Source organism: Leptidea sinapis, chromosome 2 (assembly GCF_905404315.1).
Source record: "Leptidea sinapis chromosome 2, ilLepSina1.1, whole genome shotgun sequence".
NCBI classification, from domain to species: domain Eukaryota; kingdom Metazoa; phylum Arthropoda; class Insecta; order Lepidoptera; family Pieridae; genus Leptidea; species Leptidea sinapis.
Window position 1 is genome coordinate 28,133,504 of NC_066266.1, and position 16,653 is coordinate 28,150,156.

Below are 16,653 nucleotides of genomic sequence, written 5' to 3' on the forward strand. Positions count from 1 at the left end.
AAATATTTAAATAAGTACTAGCTATATTAATATACTCGCTATAACAAATCCCAATACTACACTTAAACCACATAACTAACATTAGCGTTTCGTATGAAATAGGATAAAAAATATAGGCATGCGGTGTCATCTGATCGTAAGTTAACAATATCATCAAAAACTTACAACCTCAAAAAAATTTTCAAGATCGTTGCTGGTAATTGATGTAGATTTTCTTTATTCTTGATGGCAACCACTGTACGCTAATATGACAGTTGTTACTTGTCACCTGTCATTTAACAGTTCCGGCAATTATTGTCATTTATATTGTCAAATTTATCAAAAAAAAAGTGTAAACGATCTAGTATTATTGTTTTGTTTACGATTATTACTGTAATTTAAGAAATTAATCAATCAATGTCGACAAGATGAGTTGTATCAAGTGCATCAAACTTCGAACTAACTCTGTAACAAGTTAATGTACAATTTGATCAAACCATTATCGCGATGTTTTTAGATTTATAAACAACAATGTTACCTATGCTATTTAATATGGAAGGGAGTTCCAATTCGGTTAACAATTATTCAACATCGAGTATCTTCGATGACAATACTATTATAAATGGTGTAAGGAGCAGGAAGAAGGTGACCGAACTGCCTAATTGCCCGGTCTGTAGTTGCACTATACGGCAAGGCGAGCTAGATACACATTTATCGTTAGAAGTTGAAAGGTTAAACAAACTATCTTGCGGCTCTAAGAGAAAGTTGAGTGCTAATAGCCCTGGGGCTCCTATTCCTGGTTCCAGCACCAGCCAGGAAGAAGATGTAGACGTATCAGGATGCTTGGGGAGTGAAGCATATGAGGTAAATTAAATATAATACCTGGAAAATCTCAATCATATTTGTATCTATAAACTTTCAAATGATTAATATGTTATACGCTGCTGTGATTTTTATTGGATGTTAAGCTCAAAGTTTTAGACTAGTGCTTGTGTACTATGATCTGAATAGCTACATAATAGGTATGTCCTAGACATGTCAAAATAATATGATAAAAAACTGACTGTACTTCTACTTGTGTCAATTTATTGGTGCTACTTGTGTCAATTTATTGGTGGAGCTATTACATAAAAGTACCTACTTCCTCCCAGTGAAATAATTTGAGAAAAACAATCATAATTCTATTATAATATTAGTATGTGTACAATGATTTATCACCCTTTGATTATGCTGGCTGTAGCTTTAATGTTAGTTAATATTGTTATCATAGCATTGATTGAGTAGAATATGTTTACACACAGGCAATTCCTAATATTCTGGGTGTAGCAAATCTTTTTTTAAATGTATAAGAGGGGGAAAGGGAGAAGAGTCTCAGATGATGGCAAATAGTGGTGAAGCTACCTCCCAAATACATCTTCAACTCCAGTGGTCAAGAGATGTGTTGATGGCTTCAAGTTAGGAGTATATTCTAAGGATGACGGTCCCTATGTCATATTGGCTTAGGATAACTGCAGTCTGTAATAGACTCCACAAATTTGCTGTTTCTTGATTAATATGAAATAAGTACTTAGAATCTAATGTTATAACCCTTATCACTCTTGTTATTGTAATTCACAGAATAAAGTATTATTTGTTAAATACATATTGAACATTGAAATACTAAACAATAGTTAAATATTGGCGGAATTAATACTAAAGAAAACTGAAATCATTTGGATACTTATCGTTTTGCGCAAAGTAACACATACTTCTATAAATTTTCTTAAATCGGCAAGTATAGGTGAACAGACAAAATTTTAAAATGAATTGTTTAAAGACAAATATTGGTGGAATTAACACTAATCAAAAACTCAAATAATTTGGATACTAGCCTATTGAATAGTATACTCCGATATGAGTAGATCAGGGGCAAGAAACTGGGCTTGTTCTGTTGAAATACTTTAGTAGAATTGGAAGGGATGTAGCAATGTTAATCTGTTGAATTGTGCCCTCTACATCATTTTTCTTGACTCTCTAGGGTGATTATGTGCATCCTATACAAAGCATTGCCTAGTTATATTATTGTAGATCTTTTTGACTTTAGGATCTTTCCATAATATATTAATATTTACAGCTTGTGGTGTGTGGTGCCTTTGTATTTTAAAGTTAAAATACTTTTTGAAAGAACTTAAAAATCAGAGGTAGTATAATTAATTAAAATTCAATTAACTATAACATATAAAATGTGTTTTTTTTTTCTATTTATGAATACCACTGTTTTTTAATTAGGCTTTGTAAGATTAGTTAACAGATTATAAGTATGTGGTCAGTTTTACTTTTGTTCTGGAATATTATACAATTAATTGACTCGGCTTTGATTGCATTCATTCTTCGGTGTTGCATATAGATGTGGGTTCTCTGTGCATTGTGTTCCCTTCTACAGTAGGTAGTACTCAGGGGAGTTGGTCAAGTAGATACTAGCAGGATATTATGTCAAAATACAAAATTCCCCCCGCCTGTTGAGGAGTTTTGGCCTTCTACAACCACACAAAAGTTGGTTAAATCACAGTTAAATAGACCTATTATTGATGTATTTTAGAATTAATATTGTATTATACTCTAGTACGGGTTTAATTACGATTTTATATTCCTTCATATCCCATGAGTATAACGGAATATAGAATAACATTTTTTCCGTCTGAAACTCTGCCATATAACTCTTATCTCTGCCATATAGCAGTTAGAATCAATAATAAATTATTTATTAATCCTGAAAATATCATTAAATAGTACTTAGTTACTTTACTAAAGAACTGCAAACTACAGTGAACATGCCCAATATGCGAATTTTGTGTATCCAGCCTGTGCAAGATAATAATAAGCTATTTATTAACTTAGTTTGCGAAGTTCATAACAGTATTGGAATTAGAATCCATAGCATGCACAGCTTGAATATTGATATTACATAATATTAGTATATTATGTAATATCCATTGGATTCAAATTCAAATATATTTATTCAAAATTGGATGTGACATCACTTATTGAAAGGCAAAACTGCCACCCATTCCAAAATGAATGCCTCAGACCTGAGAAGAATGTGTGCATAAAACTCAGCGGGCTTTTTTTTCAACAAAAAAATATGTTTACAAAGCAATATTCCACACTTAAACTTATAATTTAATAGTCTGAGGATGGTCACTCCACTCCCAATCAGTGGTGTCATTAAGAAAGTCATTTATACTTTAGTAACATTTACCACACAAACATTCTTTAACAATGCTTTTGAATAACATAATACTTTTGAACATTTTCTGGGACCTTGTTGTAAAAGCATATGCAATGCCCCACAAAAGACTTACTTACTCGACTTATCCTAGTACTAGGCATTATAAGCTTATGTTCCTGGTGTTAACATTATGATTATGACAGTTTCTAGCAAATTCATTTATGTGCCTACAAACACACATGACGTTATCAAAAATATATTGAGAAGTAACAGTCAAGATGTTAATATATAATAATGCATTTAGAAGATTGTGGCTATTCCAATGGTGTTGTAGTGCTTCTGGAATGGTTGCTGATGCATCTGTGGATGGTTTCAATAGGAAAAAAGCAGTCTCCATGTAACAGCATTCTAAAGATGATTGCTGACTACTCCTTCCAGAAACACTGGATACAGTTAGCTCTAGGTTTATAAATATATTTGGCTTATAATACTACCCCACCACTGGCGCACCCCAGTATCAGCTCGATCCATTTGACCGCGTGCAACACAGATAATTAAAAACTTAAAGGCTGGCAACACTCTTGTCCTCTGGTGTTGCAAGAGAATGTGGGCGGAGGTGATCACTTAAGTTTTTGAGAGTTTCTTGCGCCGCTTCTTCTCTCAGAGCGCCATTTGTTCTAAAGGAATGAATTTTGAGAAAATAAATGCCTTTGATGCCTTTTAAAGAGCTAAGGAGCAAGGGCTCTGGGACCTATTTATTCACGTATGATTTTTCGTTGTATTGCAGCGTGTACACAACAACCGGGTGCGTCGGCTCCGCGCTCGTCGTCGGCCCACGCCCCCGCCGGCCGAGGGCGAGTGCCCCGTGTGCACGGCCGTCATGCCTAGCTGGCGGCTGCAGAGACACGCCCTGCGCTGCATGAAGCGGACCGCGGGTGATGACACCAGCTCCGAGGGCGGCTCCATCGACGTCGAGGTCACTCACAATATATATATATATATATATATATATGTCAAAATATTAGAGTCCTTTCGAGTGGTGGGCAGGACATTAAACAAGATATCCAGAGATGCTAGTTGTCACCAGGACAACTTTCGAATATTAATTGTAAATAAACGAAACTTTATTAATATACACTCCTATTGATAAATATCCCTCGGAAATATATAACATTTTTTAATCAAGTATACTGGGTATTTGAACAGAGTTATTCTGCTGAGTATGAGTAATATAACAACTAAAATTAAATTAAATACATCAGTCTGGAATGTTATTCAAGTCACACAGATCTTAATGATATTGGTTGGTTTCAGAACGATGAGCCGAGTGGGTTCGGTGAGGAGTACCAGTGGTGCGGCCAGTGGCGCGTGCGTGCCACCGCGCTGCAAGACGCTGACGCCCGTCCGGGCACCAGCGTGCGAAGAGCCTCCACTGATGATGCTCTGGTAAGTGTAATACATCATCATTTTAGACAGAAGATGTCCACTGCTCGACAATGGCCACCCTCTCACCACAAATACTCCAAACAGCACCATCGCTTCCGGATGCGTGCAGAAACTTAAAAAGACTGCAAGACTTCTGGAATGATCTGGGCTGGTTGGAGTAAGAAGACATTTTAAAAACGTACAATGACCCAATCAAAAGGCTAAGTGTGTAATCAGCCCAGCTAAACTAACTAAAAGGCCACCCTCAAAGACCTCCATGATGATTGGTCCTGCGCTGCCATCATCCAACATATTCCGGTGACCTTGACCAGATCCGTCAGTCCTATCAACTATGGGGGGCCTACCATTACTGCGTCTTCCGGTACGTGGTCGCGATTGGTGACCTTGGATCTTGCAGGGAAACTCCGAGCATAGCCCTCTCCATTGCCCTCTGAGCGATCCACACATATTTATGATAGTGCCTTTTCCACTGTAGATACTGCAAACAAGTTCTACACGTTTAGCTTCAGGCAAGGGCTTTGTACCTCCATGTTGGGAGGTGACATATAGTCCATTTTCTTATGGGTATATGTCAACATACGGGTTTCGATGGTATTGATCACCACAGCCCATGTTGTCTTGTAACGAAATCATAAGTGTTTGAATATTCTCAGTATTATTATTTTAACAATAAATTAAAATGTCTGCAGGTTGTGGTGGATGATGAGGACACCGAGATATATGGACCAGCTCAATACTCCCCATCCAGGATAGCGCCCGATGTAAGTATACCTTGCAAAAACAATAGAGGGATAATGCATGTCAAAAAACAGCATTGCTGACGTCACAATTGTTGACTTGTTGGTGATCACTCATAATTGGATCAACGAGAGAAACCTGCACGAGTAATCAACTAACAGTGTAACGATGTCCCAAAGAAGTCCGTACCGTACAACAGCTCGAGCACGAATGGCTCGAGTGTCGACAGTCTGACCGTATTTATAGGGCTCGGCGCACGTGTTTTCGATTAATGCTTTTTAACAGTTTAAAGTAAAATTATTGACCATAATTATTCTCGTTTTTATAATAGGTGTGTTGTAGTAGTATTTACGCCGAAATATACTTTATACATATAGAAGTTCAAATTAACATCAAGAAGGTATTTCCTTATTTCTAGGCTGACATACCAATGGAACAGGAAGCAGAAGATGAAAGAACGCCAGAGAGCGGAACAGAAGAACTCACTAGAACAGAGCTGAGTAAACCCAATGGTCTGGTGGAGGCTAGCGCCGAGGTGAGCTTCTCATATTCAAATATTTTTATTCAAAATAGGATGTGACATCACTTATTGAAAGTCAAAAACTACCACCCATTACAAAAAGAATGCCTCAGACATGAGAGGAATGGGCGCAACAAACTAAGCGGGCTTCCTTTTTCATAATAAATATGGTTATTATGTAATATCGTACAATCAAATTTATTATTTAGTAACCTGAGGGTGGTTCTGATGGTTTAGAAATTTAATTTGTGACAAAACATAAGATTGATCAATCTACATAAAAATAATCTGATACTATCTATCAGAAGAAGAAATTAACAATAGTTAGCTAAAATTAAGATTACTTTTTACCTCCTGAGAATGTTAGAAAGATATAAAAATTCTAATTAGCTATTAATTTTAAACTATTCATTCAATGGGACACGTCAAAGGTAAAACAAAATTGTTGATATTATTTAATTCCGAGCGTTTTCATATTTACTCACCTTTTAAACCTTCCCTGGACTTGCACAAATAATTCAAGACCAAAATTTGCCAAATCGGTCCAGCCGTTCGAGTTTAAGCGAGACTAACGATCAGCAATTCATTTTTATATATATAGATTAATGTACACCAGATAATATTATACAATACAATTTTTTACATTTTAAATAACATGTGTTGTTCTAAAATATACGACAATTATGGTTAACATATAATTACAAAAAAAAAAGTACTCCCTAATAGCTTTTGAAAAATATAACTAATATGATAGCTACAAACAAAAAAAATAAAAACTACTTATTTGACCAATGCAGATTGTCCTTGCTTCTTCTCCATATTATGTTAGCAGGGAACAATTTGAAACATGAAGTGACTGATCGTTGCTGTCATATTGTTGTTTCAGACGAGGATACAGGCGCTGAAGGCTAAGATCAGAGAGTTGGAGAAGAAGCAGAACACAGCCACTGAGGTATTATTATTTTATCTGTCTTTTTTAATCCAGCCATATCAGTGGGAGGCTCCTTTGGGGGAGGAAGCTGGCTAGATTATGGGTACCAACGGCGACTATTTCTGCCCGGAAGGATTAATGTGTAAGCATTATTATCTAGCGCCGTATCTAGTGAAATTACTGGGCAAATGAGACTTAACATCTTATGACTCAAAGTGACCAGCTCAGTATAGTGCTGCTTAGAATTTTTGTGTTTTTCAAGAATCATGAGGGGAATGGACAGGGCGTATCAATTACCAGCAGCTGAACGTCCTGTTCGTCTTGTCCCTTATTTTCATTAAAAATACTCCTTGTTGGTGAAAATCAGCAGTGTGTATGCACGCAAGAAGTTATACTTCTTTGGCCAAACGAAGCAAACATCATTAAAATGATTTATTCTTCGTACTATACTACGTTTTTAGAAAGGACAATTTTATAAAAAGCAAAGATGGCTTTGACAATTAATTATTAAATAATGAATACGGCTGTATGTGCTTGAACCCTTTGCTTGTCCTAATAATGAATGAAGAAACCAAAAAAAAAAATAACGAATGACGCAAACGTCAGAAAGTTTTCGGAACCAACTTCAACCTGTTACTTTTGTGCTACAGTGACGCGCGTGCTTCTTAAAATTTCACCCTCATCATTTTTTCATAACATGCCTCAAGAAGTATAACTTTAAAATTTTATGCCACAGCTGTTTAAATAATATGGCTTCTAGAAAACTGGGGACATCGATGGAGGTAGACGATATTTATAGTATAAAGAATGGACGAGTAAAAAAAGAAAGACCCCGCGCCGTGATATTAGCAAGTGAAGCACCGTTATGTTAGTGTGTGTGCGGTTACGGGGGATACTAGTTACACAATTTTTTCTCACTTAAATAATCATATATGGCCACAAATACTTACATGGTATCGTTTTTACACATTTTCACAACGCACGACGGCATTTTTAAAATATTTTATTGAGACGCAAACTGATTTGTCACAGACGATGGCAATTCTCATAATGGGCGCATATCGGCCTGTAGTTACACGTTAATCAGCTTGTTTTGGTGCTACACTGTTATGTAAGGTCCGTGGTATAAAGTGGTATATGTAAAGAGTATGAGAGTGGTGACTGGTTCATCATTGTATAGTATAGTAATTGTGTTTCAGATGAAGTGTCTCATCTGCCTGGGCTCGTATACTTCTCCAGCGGTCTCCATCCAGTGTTGGCACGTGTACTGCGAGGTGAGCGAAACTGTTATGATAATTTATTGTTATTCCATAAATACATTCCTTATTAAATGTTGAAATTTAAAAAATAAATAGTCATAAACTATCTAGGATAAATTTCGCATCGAATGGTGGTAGTTTCGTGTCGATACGATCAGTGGTTTAGGCGTGATTGAGCCTCAAACAAAGACTATTTTCATTAAATATAATTATATACATTTGGAGTAAATGATTGTACAAAGTAGTATAATTATGGATACCCAACTTGGGTGTTGAAGATACATATTTTAATGTATTTTCGTTTGAGTCGTCGTTAGAACAGTACATTACGATACAACTGCGCAAAGTAGGTCGTTCCCGCACGAGTGAAGCGATTGCAGTATACTATTTTTTCTTTCAAGTTGCGCAAAGTTTGACCACTATATTTATTTTCAAACATTTGCGTGTCCCGCACGCTTTTGTCAACGTGTGGGAAAGTGGTACTTTGCGAACGCAAATGCATGCGCAAAGTCGAACTTGCGCACGGTAATAGGAAAAATCATTAATGACACTTTTCTAATATATTTTTTTTGTATTTTGATAAGTTCACCCGAGGTATGTAGTACTAATTTTGATTGTGGGAGGTTTAATCTTAATATACATATAAATTACGTGTCACGTTGTTTGTCCGCGAAGGACTCCTAAGCTAATGAACGGATTTTAATGGGGATTACTTTTCATGGAGTGCAGTTTAGTCCAACTTGAGAGATAGGATAGTTGTTATTTCGATTTGATTAAGAAGGTGCAGGTAGGAAAGAGAAGGAATTACTGAAACTCCTTGTGCACCCACAATATTAAATTTATCAATAAATTAATTAATTAATTCTTTGATTGTTTCACTCATTATAAAACCCTTTAGGCTTATTTGACCTGAAAACAATTGCAGTTGTGAATATTATTTAGTCAAAAAGTTGTCGCTAATATATTTATTTTGTACTGAGACATGTTATATTATATCACACAAAAAAAGTAAACTTTACATTTGAAAGAGCGACATCTCAAGTCAATTTCCTAATATTCAATTATTGGGGTTGAGCAGATTATCAACTGTAAAGGAGATCCTGTAGATGGAGCCACAACCTGAGAGTTGAACAAACACATGAGTGCTCGGACGGAACCTGAGATGTCGCGGGCTCGAGTCTCGCACCGTTCATTAATTTTGTTTACAAATTTAATTTAATTCTAATGATCCCATATTCTTTCCAGGTTTGCTGGCTGCAGTCGCTGAAGGCAAAGAAGATTTGTCCGCAGTGCAATGCCATCACCACATCGGAGCATCTCAGAAGAATATACATCTGAAGGTGGAGCGGCTGACAGCACACAGCTACAATAGTGGTGACAAGAGAGTCACCACGTGGAAGCAGACAGAATATTATATCGATGAGCTAGTTAAAAATCTCAAATTTAAATCTTGTAACTAGCATAAAGCTGTCGGTATATCATGGTTTCGGGTCTTTATTATGACATTAAGGGACGAGACGAGTGGGACGTTCAGCCCCCATGGTCTTGAAAACAGCTCGTCATGGCCCCAGGTCCCATGGTTTTGAAAACAACTCGTTCCATACTTAAAAACAACTTCTCGGTTTTTTGGTTTAATGTGTCGTTATCAGAATTTCAACCAAAAAGAATTAATATTATTATAATGGATAAGTGGGCGTCCATAAAAAAAGAATTTTTCGACCACTCTTGGTGAGATATTGCAATATTTTCCCCAACTCTCTCCCTTCTCCCGTAATCTCACGCGAGATTCTTCCAAATTTAAGTTTTGGCTAAAACGTATTGGATTTTTAAGAAAAAAAAACACAACTTGTTCTATTATTTTTATTGAGACTAGCAATGACTAGTATTTGTAATTATTACCGTAATATAAAATCACATTCATTAAATTAAATAATGAATATTATGTATAATATTCATTATTTAATTTAATGAATGAAAAATATAAGAAATGATTTTTACGTTTTCTGCTAGAAAAATAATTACGCGATGATCACTAATAGACTCCCCCAAGGAGTGATCACCTACCATGAAGTGATTCCAATGTTCGGCTATCACCTCTTCTTTGATATACTTTCGTATATTTATAACGAAATTGTGTGAAACTTTAAATATAAGACATTTAGTTGTAAGAAGTTGCCTTCTGTGAAGATGTACAATAAGGAATGTAATAATAATAATATTGTGATGTAAAATGTAATTATTATACATATAAAGGTATTTTTTACATTTTTGTTGTTTTTTTACATACCTACAGAGCAGCACTAAAACATTATTTTTGATTAGACTTATATAATATAAGTATTATATATAGCCTACGGAGTATGTTGCATATTAATAAAACACATACGGCCTTACAAATAAACTTGGAATAAAGTTATACATATTTATATATGCAAAATGTTGACTTTATCCCTGACAACACTGTCAATACAATGAAAATTCTCATCCCGTGCCACTAAATAAAAAAAAATTAAAATTCGGAAGGTTTCCGAAACTCAAAAGCCTTGCAAATAAACGCGGGAAACCTTATAATACGTCCGAATAAACCAATCGCAAAATGTCTATTTGTAAACATTTTGCATAATCTTTGTCTATGCTCAGGTATGACATTTACATTAAGATTAAAAATAAGAATAGCTAATGTCACTTATACTATAAAAAAATCAATGAAAGCTGAATGGAACACACCCCAAAGGGTTAAAGGGTTAGTTAGAAAAATGGAGCAAATGAGTCACATACTGGTATCCCAGACACCTAAAAAGGAAACGGGGGGGGGACAATACAGGAGATTATCAGACGAACTTACGAAGACGGACGATAGTAGGATAGCTAAAGATAGAAAAGAGTGAAAAAGTTGAAAGAGGCCTTTTTCAATAGACAAACAGATAGTGATAGATATTTAATTAAGGATAGTATATATTATTATGTAAATTACTACTACGACTATCTGAATAAAGGCTTATATTATTATTATAAGTTTGTTTCTAATTGAAATAAGTAAGATAAATTGATTATATCTGTCACCTGACGTTAAGTGATCACCGCCGCCCACATTCTCCTGAATACCAGAGGAATCAGTTTGGTTGTAAGTGGTAGAAAGGTGTAATAATACAATACCGTTTGTAAACAGTAAGTACAGGTCGGCCATGAATTAGATTCTTTCAAGAAGAGAAGAGAACGCGCAAAGACTTCAATTTGACATGAATCTGATTTATAACGTTCAGTTTAATTAGGAATATCACGCACAAAGTTACGCCTTATAATGTAGTTATATTTGAAATCACACTCGTATAAGATTCAGTTAAGAAGTACAAGAATACAAATTTACGCAAATTGTAAGTTGAAACAATGTTCCAAAGTATTAGTAACTTCGACAACGTCTTGTTTTCCGACGAAGCCCATTTCCATGTCAACAAAGAGAACTGCAGATAATGGAGCAGCAGAAATCCCAAAACCAAGCATCAATGGCCCTTACATTCAGCTAAGGTAACTTTGTGGGCAGCAATTCCAGCGAAAGGAATAATTGGACCCTTTTTTGTGAGGATTATCACGGCCATACGGTCACTGTCAACTCTACTGTGTATCTAACGGGAGTTTTTAACACCGCAACTACAGGAATTTACTGATTATCATATATACGTGTTCCAGACACGTGGTTTCAGCGAAGATGGAGCCACTTCCCATACTTCTAACGAAGAGATGTTCCCCGAAAAACTCATTTCTTAGAGAGGCAACATTCTGTGACTTACCATGAGTCCTTATTTCACGCCAGCCGATTTAGTTTTATACCGATACCTGAAGCACCGGATACTGCATTGTTTGAATTGAAGACAAGGATCAGGGAAGAGATGTCAACGATTTCTCAATCTTAATCCAGACGAGTGCTCGAGATTTTTCTTTATCGTTAAGAAGAGTGCCAAAGTCGCGACTGAGATCATTTAAATGATGTTTTTTTTAAATAAAATCCTGTCTAATAGCTATTTCGATAGTATTTTTTAGTACAAAGATGTACTAATGTTTAATGTACTAATTCATGACCCATCCTGTACTTTTGATTGGAGACATATTATGCCTGGGCCTCAGGTCATTATCAGTGTTAATAATATAATAATATTGACACACTTTTACACAATTTGTCTTGCCCCAAACTAGGCATAGCCTGTACTGTGGGTACAAGACAACGATATATTTAATACAATATACTTACTAAACATACATAAATACAAATAAACATCCATGACTCGGAAACATTCATATTCATCATATAATTGATTGCATCTACCGGGATTCGAACCCGATACCTTTACTAGCTCAGTAGGCAGGGTCACTAACCACTGGGCTATAGGGAACGTCAACGTTAAGGTTAATAAAACATAAAGTATGAAGTATGTTTATTATTTAATCATTGGTTTCAGCGCTCACTAAAGTCTCCACGGCGTCACCACCATCAGGCTGAAAAGTGAAAACGGAGAGATTAATTTTATTAAAGAATTCACAAATATATCAATACGAGTATTACATCACAATATGTACATCAGGTTTATTGTGTTACATTATTGCTTTTATAAGTATCTGTAAGTATCTAGAGTTGAAAAAAAAAACATAAAATATACAAATTTGTAGGTTTCTCTTTAGTATATTAAAGAAGAAAAGGACCAAGACACAGTTTAGTGATCGTTCACTCGATGAAAACATTTGAAATGCTCATCATAATAAGTTTCGGACCCTACGACTACTACCGAGTAAAATATACTAACTCTATATAAATTATTATACTTACCCACTTTATACCGAGATGCCTAACATTCCAAAATAAAGCTAGATTTTGTATTTATTATTTGCTTACCAAAACGCTATGGAATATAACAAAACATAACTCCAATTTACTTTTTATGGTCCTACCAGTGATTCATTCTACTGCAGTGCACGAGGGTTTCTTTCTGGGAGTGCATGATTTTTTTTTGTATTTTTAATATTGACACACTTTTGCACAAATTATCTTGTCCCCAACTAGGCATAGCCTGTACTATGGGTACAAGACAACGATATACATATTTAATACGATATACTTACTTAAAAATACATATAAACATCCGTGACTCGGAAACAAGCATCTATATTCATCATATAAATGTTTGCACCTACCGGGATTCGAACCCGGTAGCTCTAGCTTAGTAGTCAGGGGCACTAACCACTCGGCTATATAAGTCGATTCGCAGTCCGGTCTTGATCCACACATATCCAGGTGGTAATGATGCCAGATTAATTTCAGCGGCAGGAACCAGCTCAAACAGCTCATTGTAACACTTGCAGCGTTATCTCTACGCAACGCCTTTCGAAATGAGACAGTTCCATAGTCTGAAGAATATTTAACGTTACCTATACATACCTGCATATCAGCAACAGTGATTGGTGGGTCATCTTCTCGGAGCACGTTCTCTCCATCCAGCTTCCTCAAGGCTGGCAACCTTCGCGCAGCCTCTGCACGCCACACTTCTAACTCACACGCGTCGTAGAGTGGGTTGCCAACAAACAGGAGATCCTCAAGGTTGGGCAATTCCTGAAACCATTACTCTTAACTGATGACACGGTAGCATGAATATGAAGATAGATCGAATGGCTGGAGCCACCACTTTTCGGCTATTGGAAAAAGTGAGCGAACCAGCAGATTGGCTACATGGTGATTAGCGGTACTGTCCGGCTAATGCGGTGATAATATATACCTATAATCTTAAACAAATAGTATTTTAAGTAGTAATAATAGCGTGCACGAATTTGTATGGTGGTTTTGCGGTGATAACTTTGATATTCTTTTGTCGTAGGAGATCCACAGAACCTGTAACATTAGCTCACCAACGTACTTGCAGCTTGTTGAACTCGCTCCACTCCTTGACCAGGTTGTTGCTCATGTACAGCACCTTGAGGCTGCGTAGCACGTGGATACCCTTCAGCTTCTCTACCAGATTGTAGGAAATCCACAGCTCCTCCAAGGTGTCGCCCAGACATTCCTGTGTAGAGTTGCAATGTTAGCCTTGGCGAAAACAGTTAATAATTGTTTGTTGAAAACCCTAACTTTCTTCTTTTTTGTGTGCCGTTTCCTGAGCGGATATTGGTGATTGTAATGGTTATTATTAATATGAACGCAGCAGCACGGAACAGGGATCTAAAGCTCCAGCCGAACTATCTCAGGTTTTCAGCTATGAGGTCCACCTCCTGTCTTTGTTTTACTTCGACCTCTCCATACAAGTTGTATTAGCTGGTTTTATCACCTATCCATAATGTGCCCAAACATTTTACGAATCCTTTTCTCAACTTATCTGAGCACTTCTGGTTTCTTAGTCATCTACTAAATTACCGTCTCGTTTTGGATCCAATCTTTTTATGAATTTTTCAGTATCTTATAACACCACATTATGAAGGCCTCTAGGCGTCTGAACTTTGTTGTCCTGGTCTCTGTACTCGTACAAAATGTTTCAAACTACAAAGCACCGCAGCAATCAGCAGTCTTGAAATTGAGAAAAGAGGTTATATTATTAATAATAAATGAAGACTAAAATTAAAATGAATTTCAATCTGGCATTTCTAGTCGACCATCTGTGGTGTGTTCTTTAATTTCTAGTTTATCGGCAAGCACTTGTGACGGTTCCAAAGGAACCATACGTAGCTAGTGACATAACTGGCCCACTGAAACTTAACATCTTATGATTCCAGGTGACGAGCGCAATCGCTGTGCCTAATTGGATTTACCGAATGGCCAAAAAAACAGTAGTTTTGTCTTCTAACCTTAAAATGAAAGAATGTCTTCTAACCTTAACATGAAGACCTTCCAAATTAGCAACCATCTTTTAAAGTTGTAACTTGCCACTAGATGATGCACAGCATCTCCACTTTAAAGACCAATACCTATGTATGTATTTTTCTTGTTCACTAAGGGCATGCTTTATAGTGCAGTCAACAGCGCACGTTAGGTATGCCCTTGACGCATGCGCGATAACGGTTGTGGACAAAGCGCGCTCTGAGATACCCGTTTTCCCGCGATACCCCTGATTACCATAAAATATATTTTTATGGTTACTTACTATTAGATACTTACCATCCCCGCAAAAGATTTAATATAATTCCTGCCCAGTGACAAAATGCGGAGTTTCTTCAAGCTGTTCAAACCGGAAACCTTTTCTATCATGTTTGTTGATAGACTCAGTTTTCTGTAAATGTTACTAATTATTATAAGCGTATAAGCTAAGTTATAAGAATAGAGTGACGTCATCAAGCCAGTCGTAGTATTGTAAATATAGTTATAAGATTTGTTTTGTTTGAATAATAAAATATAATTAATGTTGCAATTATAATTCACTGTGAAATGTCTTCTTTTATGAAAGAGGAGATAATTCGAGCCACAAAATTCTTGTAATAAATGCAGTAAAAGACACACAATAAAATGACGTCTCAACCCAACGCCCAGCGAACGAGCCGTTCACAGAGAGTCTGATATTTATCTTCGAGGCACAAAGAGACCTTTTATGAGCATTTAAATATTATTAATACTCTTGGGTTGATTATTTTTTTTATGGAAAAGGAGGACAAATGAGCGTACGGATCACCTGGTGTTAAGTAGTCACCGCCGCCCACATTCCCAATCGTCCCGAAAACACCGCACAAGAAAGCTCATTCCACAGGTTTAGAGTACGTGAAATAAAAACCGCACTGTGGAGGAACGCTACACATCACATGGAAGGGAAGATATGTTAATTTGTGGCGATAGTTTGTAATTCGGCGGTAGAAATCAGGTAAAACATCTCTTTGGAACACTCCCCGTGATAAATACGATAGAAGGCACAGGTGATATTAACGGACATCGATAAAGCTCTCATGCGTATGAGGCCTGACCACCAGATCTTGACAGTGAAAGTCTCACTCACTCGCAGTTCAGCAGACATGAGAGAGAGTTGTCCATCTTCTCGATGGGCGGCCACTGGAAGACCAGACTGACTTCCGTCGCGGTCGCCGGGTTCTGTTTCGTTTTCTCCTCCCAACGCTTGATCGCTTCTTTTATTGTTGTTGCTTTGTTTGCCGCCATTGCAAATATTTCAGCTAAACGCCAATTCAAAAATGTATCAAAAACACAGCACGGAATATAATTGAAGTATTGTTATGACAGTTCTAAAGAGCTGTTTAACATGATTGGAATCAACTATACGAGCGGAGAGACGACCTGACAGTCCGTTAATGTGGGATCAATAATATTAATCAAAGGGGATGGCAAGCTGAAAACACACAAACAAGACGTTTTTAGACAATTTTTATCCAGAAACTATAGGATAAGAAGCCTTGATCACCACATAAACCTGTTACACATACCCTTAAGTCTTATTTGTAGGTAGCCAATGTTTGCTTTTGGTGATAGATAACACTCTAGAGCTATTTGGAACTACCATTTTTCTTTACAGTTATTCGTTATAAGTTTTTCTCGGCATTTTTTTTAATGAAAATAAGGGACGAGATGAGCAGGACGTTCAGCTGATGGTAATTGATA

The 16,653-nt window shown here is 36.5% G+C and overlaps 2 protein-coding genes across 2 annotated transcripts; one reads left to right on the forward strand and one right to left on the reverse strand.

Moving 5' to 3' along the window:
- Positions 1 to 329: 329 nt before the first annotated feature.
- Positions 330 to 10,346, forward strand: LOC126971492 (E3 ubiquitin-protein ligase Rnf220). Its single transcript, XM_050817816.1, has 8 exons — positions 330 to 843; positions 3,975 to 4,163; positions 4,502 to 4,633; positions 5,323 to 5,394; positions 5,790 to 5,906; positions 6,778 to 6,843; positions 8,022 to 8,096; positions 9,327 to 10,346. Exons 1-8 carry the CDS (start codon positions 511 to 513, stop codon positions 9,417 to 9,419), a joined length of 1,077 nt encoding a protein of 358 aa, XP_050673773.1. The 5' UTR covers positions 330 to 510; the 3' UTR covers positions 9,420 to 10,346.
- Positions 10,347 to 12,518: 2,172 nt separating this feature from the next.
- LOC126974437 (dynein axonemal light chain 1-like) lies at positions 12,519 to 16,197 on the reverse strand. Its single transcript, XM_050821932.1, has 5 exons — positions 16,040 to 16,197; positions 15,214 to 15,325; positions 13,982 to 14,128; positions 13,510 to 13,680; positions 12,519 to 12,572 (listed from the first exon to the last, which is right to left on the reverse strand). The coding sequence occupies exons 1-5, from the start codon at positions 16,195 to 16,197 to the stop codon at positions 12,519 to 12,521; spliced, it is 642 nt and encodes a 213-aa protein (XP_050677889.1).
- Between the last annotated feature and the right edge of the window lie 456 nt (positions 16,198 to 16,653).

Coding starts and splice junctions, on each gene's coding strand:
- LOC126971492 (XM_050817816.1), top strand. CDS start 511: ATGTTACCTATGCTATTTAATATGGAAGGGAGTTCCAATTCGGTTAAC. Junction 4,164..4,501: donor GCGGCTCCATCGACGTCGAG/GTCACTCACAAT, acceptor GGTTGGTTTCAG/AACGATGAGCCGAGTGGGTT. Junction 8,097..9,326: donor GTTGGCACGTGTACTGCGAG/GTGAGCGAAACT, acceptor TATTCTTTCCAG/GTTTGCTGGCTGCAGTCGCT.
- LOC126974437 (XM_050821932.1), bottom strand. CDS start 16,197: ATGGCGGCAAACAAAGCAACAACAATAAAAGAAGCGATCAAGCGTTGG. Junction 15,326..16,039: donor TCATGTCTGCTGAACTGCGA/GTGAGTGAGACT, acceptor TAACATTTACAG/AAAACTGAGTCTATCAACAA. Junction 14,129..15,213: donor TTAAATCTTTTGCGGGGATG/GTAAGTATCTAA, acceptor AACTCTACACAG/GAATGTCTGGGCGACACCTT.